This window comes from Psammomys obesus, unplaced genomic scaffold, assembly GCF_907164565.1.
Source record: "Psammomys obesus unplaced genomic scaffold, mPsaObe1.curated_primary_1811, whole genome shotgun sequence".
NCBI lineage: Eukaryota > Metazoa > Chordata > Mammalia > Rodentia > Muridae > Psammomys > Psammomys obesus.
In genome coordinates, this window is record NW_026596034.1 from 2,100,633 (window position 1) to 2,109,228 (window position 8,596).

Genomic DNA, 8,596 nt, shown 5'->3' on the forward strand with positions numbered 1-8,596 from the left:
TACAGTTGAAATAAACCTCTTGCTTTTGCATCGAGTTGTAGTCTGTGAATGTTCCTGTGAAGGCTGCGACCCTGAGCTCCTGAGCAGTGAGAGTCTTAGCGGGTATCCGAGGTGTAGCACAGTGGCAGAGCAGCTGAGCTGCCTGGCTTATCTAGGATTCAGGAGGGCCTGGCTGCATCTCCCACCACCACACACACAGGTGCTTGGAGCAAGGGGAAAAACCGTTGCTTTGAGACGGTGGCTACCACATTAATGAGTAGGCCTGAGAAACTAGCTCCATCCAAGTGTTTGTCTAGCACGCTGAAGGCCCTGATCACCAAGCAGCCTTTCTCTATCACCAGTGAATAATACCAAGGGTATACATCAAAACGGAGCGGGGGAGGACTAGAACATCAAGAAAGTTAACACTTAAGGCCGATGCTAGGTAGGCAAGGAAGTGAATGTGAGTTCCAAGACAGTCTAGTGTATATTAGGAGATACAGGCCAGACAGGGCTGCTGCACAGTGATACCCTGTATTCAAAAAAAAAAAAAAAAAAAAGCTAGCCTGGCTAGAAACATCACTTCATTGATAACCATTTATTGGACACCTACTATAAACCAACTGCTTTAAAGACATCATCTCATTTATTTTGTTTTTGTCCTCACAAGTTCATGAGGTAGGCACTCCAGTTCCATGGAAGGGAAGAACACAGGCTACTGGCCAGAAGAAGCAGCCAGTCAGCTGACGGTGCTTGGGAAGCCAATCCACTTAAAGAAGCTGGGAGTAGGAGAGAAAAGAACAAAAAAAAAAAAAGAAGAAAAAAAAGCAATAGCAGCTGGGAGACGGACCCCTAACACCTCCAGCCCAGTGGGAGACACAGCTGGTCAAAACGGGCAGCTCAACTTCCGCAGGCTTAGCTGCAGGCCTTAGTGGTCGCCAGCATACCCAGTGCAGGATTGGATGTCCGTAGGGATCCTGGTCCCAGGGTCTCAGGCCGGACTCTCTTCTTCCTCTCCAATAGGGCTGGGCAGCCAGGGTGGTGCAGGAGCTCGGGGCCCAGGCATGGACACCGTGGTAAAAGGTTCAGCAGTCAGCCCCGGGATGGGCGCAGGCGGCTCAGGACATACCGGAGGCTCCAGCTCCGGCTCCCGCAGGCTGGGGTCGAGCAACGGGTCACCACAGCCGCACTCAACGCCTCCGCCATCCCCTGTGCCGGTACACCCGCAGCTGGCTGCGGTGGACGCCTCTGACACGCAGCTGTTCTTACGCCTTAGGAGAGACAGGCGCCGCCCCAGTGGACCCGCAGAGCCCGTCCCCGCTGGCAGGAGGCGCTGCAGAAAGTCTCCGTGCCCCTCTCCCAGCGGGCCGTCCACGCCATCCAGCCGCTGGAACTGCATGTCCTCTTTAGCCAGCCTAGAGATGGACAGGGGTCTTCACTCGGGCCTTGCTCCTTTGTGTTGATTTATTATCTCATTTTAGTTTTCTGGTCCCCCAACCCCCTCGCCTGGCCCACAGGGTTTGTCTGTGTACTGTTGGCTGTCCTAGAACTTGCTCTGTAGACCAGGCTGGCTTGGGCTTCGAATTTACTGAGATCTGCCAGCCTCTGCCTCCCAAGTCCTAGGAATAAAGGCATCCATCACCGCCGCCCGGCTAGTTTTCTGGTTTTTGTTTTGTTTTTTGCTTTTGTTTGTTTGGTTGGTTTTTTTTTTTCGAGACAGGTTTCTCTGTTTAGCCTTGGCTGTCCTGGACTCACTTTGTAGGCCAGGCTGGTCTCGAACCCACAGAGATTTTCCTGCCTCTATCTCCCCGAGTGCTGAAATTACAGGCTTGTGCCATGGCGCCCGTGTTTTCTGGTATTTTGTTTATTTGTTGCTTTTTTTTTTTTTTTTGTAAGGGAAAAGAGACAAGAGGGCGATGTTTCAAAGGAGGAAGCCCCTTCCCCCCGTGTATTTGCTGTGTTGTTTGTTATGACAAAGTCTCACTATGCAGCGAAGCTCTTACTGTCTGAAATTCACAATGTAATCCAGACTGGCCCAACCTTGTGGGTGAATAAACCTTCTGCCTCTGTCTCCCCTGTCCTGGTGCTGACGACAGGTGTGTGCCAGTCACATCCCGGTCTGTTCATCTGTCTCTGTCTAGCGGTGTTTGAGATGGAAGCTAGGACCTGCATGCTAGACTAGACCCCACCCTCATCCTGGGCTTTTCTTGATCCACAAAGCGAGATCCAGCTACCCTTTTGTATGACCTAGACATATCTTATGGCGCTACAACCTCAATCGTGCCCCGCCCCCCGTCTCTAAAAGTCTTTAGTTCTGACCCTGGTCTTCATCTGATGACCATTTCCCACCCCAGGCACAGCCCCGAACTAGATCGCTACACAGCCGAACTCCTGATTTCCTAAGCTCCGTCTTCCGAGTACCAGGGTTCCTACGGTGCGCGTGCGCCACCTTCCCGGGCCAAGCGTGGTTACAGGAATCTCCTTTCCCCTGACAAACCCCAGAGACCGAGGACCCTTCTTCCAGGCCTGCAGAGCTCTAAGCCACGCCCACCCCCTAGCTCACGCTATATCGAAGGTGGAGCCCTGGAAGGAGGGCTGCTGAAGCAGAAAGGCGGTGGCCGCGGTGTAGGGCGCGCGAGCCTCAGCGGCATCCCAGTAGAGATCCTTCTCCAGCATGGCCAAGTCGTCATACATCTCGTCTACGGCTAGCATCGACACCTGAGGATGTGAACACGCAGGGCCGGGTGGGTGGAGCCCTCTCCATGAGATCAAAGAGAAGGGTGTTGAGGGAGGGCCTAGGAGCGCCTGGGACCGCTCAGGAAGCTCTTCGGGGCGTGCCCACCAGGAGACTGACCTGGAAGTTGCGGTCAATAAGAAAGTTGGTCTCAAAGTCGTCGTCGTCCTCTCCGAAAGGGTTAATGAGCTGCTCTGCGACCTGAGCGCGGAGAAGTGAGGCAGGCGGAGCTCGCGGAATCCTCCAAGCCCTACTCCTCCGTTCCGCCCTCAGGGCCCCGCCCACCTTAAGCCAGCCGGCGTAGAAGAAGAATTGCAGCAGGGTGAAGATGGGAATGCACAGGTCCAGGGTGTGGTCTTTGTAGCCCTGTGCAGGGTCGAGGAACTGACGGCCGACGAGGCAAGCCAGGAAGTAGCTGTACACGGCGATAGTCACTACCTGAGGGTAGATGCAAACAAGATCACTCCCGACCCTCTACCCTCTGTGCCTTTCAGAGGCATGGAAAGATCAGGACTAGCATCGAACATGAGAACGATTGAGGTTTAGCTGGCTTTCATTCCCTAGGCTCTCTCTCTCTCTCTCTCTGAAAGGATGTCTTTATGTAACCTAGTCTGGTTTCAAACTGGTTTCAAACTCTGGACCCTCTTGCCTCAGTTTCCTGAATGCCGGGAGTGAGTTCAGACGTGTGCCTCTATGAAATACATGCCGGGTAGAAATGGAGGCGTGGCGAAGTTACCTGGGTGTAGACGAGGGGTACGCTAATCCAGTCGTAGTGAAACAGCATCCCACATTTGCTCCGAAACACATTCAGCTCCTAGGGCAGACGCCGGTCATGAAGGGCTTGGACACTGAGCCCATGTGGAGGTTAAGTGAGTACCCGGATGGAAGGGGGGTCACATATTAGGAAGTAAGCGAGTGCGTCCAAGAGCTGCAGCTCTTGGGTGGTGATGTGCGCCTCGATTGGGATACACGCGCTACAGGGTGCCTCCGTGGAAATAAGCGCACCCGACAGCGAGTCAGCCGCCCTCGGCCCACTCGGAAGGGCACGAGCTCTGTTATTCTAAGAACGCTGGCTTCCTCTCAGGCTCACCTCTAGTAGCAGCTTAAGGGCACTGTTGTCGCGGATGCGCCCCTCCCGCCGCGCCTGCGCAGCCAGGCTGGAGAACCACACACAGGGCACCCAGTACTTGTTGTAGGATGAGTTCAAGTTCTCGAACTTCTTGAGCTCCTCTCGGGTCATAAATCCTAGAGGGGTGTGATCCGAGGTTACTCGCGTCGCTCTCCTGTCCGGCCCTGCCATCCTCTGGCCGCGGACTCACCGGCCTCGACCACGTGGTCTATGGTGGGGAACCGCTTGAAGACTGCCGTGCTGACAGAACGGAGGATCAGCACCGCGGAGAGCCCTGCGTAGCGCAGCAGAGTGCGCCGGTAGAGGCGGCCGCGGTCGTCGCGCCCGTGCACCGTGCCGGCCACCACGCACATGAGCGCGTCGGGCAGAGGCATGCATAGATACTGGTTCCACCAGCGATGCACCACCAGAGTCACGTAGAAGCCTGGGGGGCAAGCCGGAGGGGGAGCTCAGCGAGGATGAGGATGCGGGGCCGCGAACCTGGGATGCCATTGGGCTTGCGTCAGAGTCCCTTAGAAAAGGCTGGTCACCCTGACCACACGAGGCATCTGGTCTGAGATCTGGGGATCTGGCCCTGATGCCAAAGAGGCTGGAGCAGGTTGAGGTACCATGAGACTGGGAATTGTGATCCTAATATGCAAGTGAAACCCCGGGCTCGTGTTAGGGTCGTGATAGAACAGGGAATCACTGGGCTGTTGGGACTGAACACTGGTATGTGAAGGTGGGATATCTGCCAGGACATCTAGATAGATTTATCGCCACAGCCACATGTAGATCCCGAACCAGGAAGTTACAAAAGTGTTTAAGCCTGGCAGTGGTGGCGCACACCTTTGATCCCAGCACTTGGGAGGCAGAGGCAGGTGGATCTCTGATCTCTGAGTTCAAAGCCAGCCTGGCTACATATTGAGTTCCAGAATAGCCAGGGATACACAGGAAAACCCTTTCTGACACACACACACACACACACACACACACACACACACACACACACACACATTGTCTCAATCAATCAATCAAACACAAACCCACACAGAGTGCGGCCCGATGTGAGAGGTAGACCTGTGCAGGCCGGTCATCCCCCCCACTCGACGTGAGGGTTATGTGAGGTTTCTGTGGGCTGGGGGCCAGGCTGGGTCTGAACGGAGTAATGTTTGTTTCCTGGAGGGAGAGGACTGATGACGTGGGGGAGGATAGTAATCCAATGCAGACACAACTAGTGACAGGGTGGTGCTCCCACGGGGGGGGGGGGGGCTCAGAGGATACCTCAACGAGGGGATATCCGGTGTCTCAGGATGTAGGGTCATATGGACATCTTCGAGATGTGGGTTCAGAAGTGAGAAGTTCTGGAGTTTAGATATGAGTGGTGGGTCTTGGAGGGGTAGGAATGGGGGTCTTCAAGAAGCGTGAATGGGAAACAGATTTCTCCCTTACACCGGAATAGGATTCTTAGGGGGCGCAACCTCACCAAGTACGAAAGAGACGGGGATGAGGCTGGCGTACTGGTCGCAGTATATGACAAGCTTCTCGAAGTAGCGCTTCTGCTCCTCTGCCAGTAAGAAGCTGCGGGGTAGGGAATGCAGAGGCTACAGGTCCCCCTCCACTCCCAGTCCCTTCCACAAGGCTCAGGCCCCAGCCCCCACTCCAGGTCTTCTCACCGATAGGCGGCGCTTAGCGCCATGTAGAGCCCCAGGAAACAGAGCAGCTCTCGCCACAGGAGCTTGTAGATGCTTCCGCGCCACAGCAGCAGCAGCTGCGAGAAGCCGCCGAAGCGGGCATTCGCCACTCGGGCCGTGTAGGTGACAGTCATCGCTGCGCCGGGCTAGTGTGGCCAGCCTGGATCCTGGCCTGTGAGCTAAGGGAAAATGCTGGGAGGGGATGATTTCAGTTGCCGGTGGAGGTGCCAGCGGACAGGGTACTGTCCCTTGCTGCACTAGGGCGGTCCCCACCCACGTCCTGTTACCCCCACCCCACCCCATCCCCAATTCTGGGTCCTGGCTCTTTCCAGAGTGCCCTTCTCCCAGTCTTGCTCTGTCTCCCTCCCCTAGACTACTGGTCCAAGACTCTTGAACTTTAGTTTAGGTGCCCTACCTCCTAAACCCTTGGATGAATCTAGTAAACTTTTGAATTGTCTCCCAACGCCCCATCCCTTTCACCTGTACAACACTCAACCTTCTTGACTTCCTGGGTTTCTAAATTATCAGCGCTTCAAACTCCTGCCGCCCCCCCCCCCCGTTGCCCACTCTCTCAACTTTGGTCCCCTCTCTCTAGTCCCTTGAGCCTATAGTCTGCCCTGGCAGACTCACAGCTTGGGACTACTGTTCCCCTTATTCGGAACTGCTCTAGATGGAATCTCCATCTAGAGATTCCAGGTCTCCAATCTATCCTGCAGCCTCCCTACCTTCTGATTGGAACCAACTCATTTAACCCTCCAACTCTGACCCCTCCAGTTCTTCCCAGACCATCTTTGTCTTTGCCTCTCTTCCTTTCTTGCTGCCCTTCCTAGCCTTCCACCCGGCCCCCCAGGAGTCCTGCCCAAAGCCTGCCAGCCCAGGGCCCTTTATTCTCCCACGCCTGGTCCTTCTCACCTGTGTTGAGAGTAGCAGCACGGGGACACACAGGGACAGAGACTGACTGGGAGGGTGTCCTCAGTATTGGGTGGGGCTGGAGGCAGACTCCGTGTGGGGAAGGAGCTGGGGAGTGCGCCTGGGCAGCCCCTCCCAGGTCCATCCCCTTTAGCTGAGCTACATCCTCAGAACTTTGTTTGGAGAAGGTCTGCCAGTTTGTCTCCTGGGCAGGGGGGTGGGGTTGGGTGGGGTGGTGGTGGTGTGTGTGGGAAGTCTGCCCTGTTCCTTCTTGCTCCTCTTTGTCTCCCTCCCTAGTGGGGCGATGGCCCAAGGTATCTGGAAGGAGAGGCTCTCTCCTACACACACACCTACCCCCACCCCCAGCCCAGCAAGACTAGGTCACCCTTCAGCTACCTGTGATAACAAGCTGTCACTAAGGTGCACACACCACACTGTAGACCCAGGCACACATTTTAGCTTCCTTTAACACAGCCTTATAAACCACAGCTGCAATCCACAGTGTCACAGTGACTCTCCAAGGCAGCCAGGTATGCTGCTAAGATAGGAGGACTGTCACGAGTCCCAGGCTAGCCTGGGCTGTAGAATGAGAGCCAGTCTTATAAAGGGAATAGAGGAGCTGGGCATAGTGGCACATGCTTGTGATTCCAGCACTCAGGGAGGCAGAGGCAGGCAGATCTCTGTGAGTTTGAGGCCAGCCTGGTTTACAAGGCAGGTTCAGGACAGCTAAGGCTACACAGAAAAACCCTGTCTCAAAATAATAATAATAATAATAATAATAATAATAATAATAATAAGAAGAAGAAGAAGAAGAAGAAGAAGGGGAAAGAAAAGCCAATAGAGGGACTGAAGTTGCTCAGTGGTTAAGAATGTGTATCCTGTCTTTGTAGAGTTTATTCCCCACACCCTGTAACTCCAGCTCCAGGGGACCCAAGGGCACCTGTACTCAGGTGCATATACTCCCCATACAGGCAGAGACACATACATACACATAATTGAAACCGTAGGGCTGGAGATATGGCTCAGGGTTGAGAACTCACATTGCTTTCTCTTGCATTATTTTGCACCTACATTGTTGTTTACAACTGTCTATAACCCTAGTTCCAGGTTTTTTGTTTTTGTTTTTCTTGAGATAGAGTTTCTCTGTGTCTGGCTGTTCTGGAACTCACTCTGTGGACCAGGCTGGCTTAGAACTCAGAGATCCACCTGCCTCTGCCTCCTGAGTGCTGGGATTAAAGGCATGTGCCACCTTGTCCATCTAAAACAAATATTTAAAAAAAATAGAGAAAGAAAGGAAATCAAGCTGGCTGGTGCTGGGGAAGAACACCTTTAATCCCAGAACTTGGGAGGCAGAAGTAGGTGGGTCTCTGAGTTCAAGGCCAGCCTGCTCTACAGAGTGAGTTCCAGGACAGGTAGGGCTACACAGAGAAACCCTGTCTCAAAATTTTTTTACAAGAGGAGGGGGAAAGGAAATTAATTGTGGTGGTCTATCCCTTTAAAGATTTATTTATTTATCTATTTATTTATTTGCTTATTTATTTAATGTATATGAGAGCTCTATCTGAATGTACACCTGAATGCCAGAAGAGGGCATCAGATCCCTGTATATATGGTTGTGAGCCACCATGTGGTTGCTGGGAATTTAACTCAGGACCTCTGGAAGAACAGACAGTGCTCTTAATATCTGAGCCACCTCTCCAGCCTGGTCCACCCTTTAATATCAGCACTAGAGAGGCAGAGGTAGGCAGATGGATGTGAGTTTGAGACCAATCTGGTCTACAGGTCTACATAGGGTTCCTGAACCTCCCCCCAACAAAAGTATAAAGGTGAACACCTATGTCCTAGCAGTTTTTGAAAGGTGAAGGAAGGAGGATCACTGAGAAGAGATAAAGATAGCAACCTGGGCTATATAGTGAGTTTGGAGTAAGCCTGAGCTTGGTGCATCATGGGATTCTGTATGAAAATTATTTTAAAAAGTGTGTGTGTGTGTGCGTGCGTGCATGCGTGCGTGCCTGTGTGTGCATAGAGATGGCTCAGTGGGTAAAGGTGCTTGTATACAAACCTCATGACCTGAGTTTAATCCTGGAACCCATATAAACAGAACCGATTCAACAAAGCAGTCCTCCACACACACACACACACACACACACACACACACACACACACACACAC

At 53.3% G+C, this 8,596-nt stretch overlaps 1 protein-coding gene across 1 annotated transcript; it reads right to left on the bottom strand.

Annotated features, from left to right (window-relative positions):
* Positions 1-815: 815 nt before the first annotated feature.
* On the bottom strand, positions 816-5,649 carry Best2 (bestrophin 2). The gene is made up of 9 exons (XM_055621311.1): positions 5,498-5,649; positions 5,308-5,402; positions 4,033-4,266; positions 3,804-3,958; positions 3,450-3,527; positions 2,999-3,151; positions 2,834-2,914; positions 2,543-2,697; positions 816-1,394 (listed from the first exon to the last, which is right to left on the bottom strand). Exons 1-9 carry the CDS (start codon positions 5,647-5,649, stop codon positions 971-973), a joined length of 1,527 nt encoding a protein of 508 aa, XP_055477286.1. The 3' UTR covers positions 816-970.
* Between the last annotated feature and the right edge of the window lie 2,947 nt (positions 5,650-8,596).

What these genes read in the sequence shown, in the direction of transcription:
- Best2 (XM_055621311.1), bottom strand. Translation starts at nt 5,649, where the DNA reads ATGACTGTCACCTACACGGCCCGAGTGGCGAATGCCCGCTTCGGCGGC. An exon ending in TCTACGCCGGCTGGCTTAAG is followed by an intron (nt 2,915 to 2,998) that starts GTGGGCGGGGCC and finishes CTCCGCGCTCAG; the next exon opens with GTCGCAGAGCAGCTCATTAA. An exon ending in TTATTGACCGCAACTTCCAG is followed by an intron (nt 2,698 to 2,833) that starts GTCAGTCTCCTG and finishes TCACATCCTCAG; the next exon opens with GTGTCGATGCTAGCCGTAGA.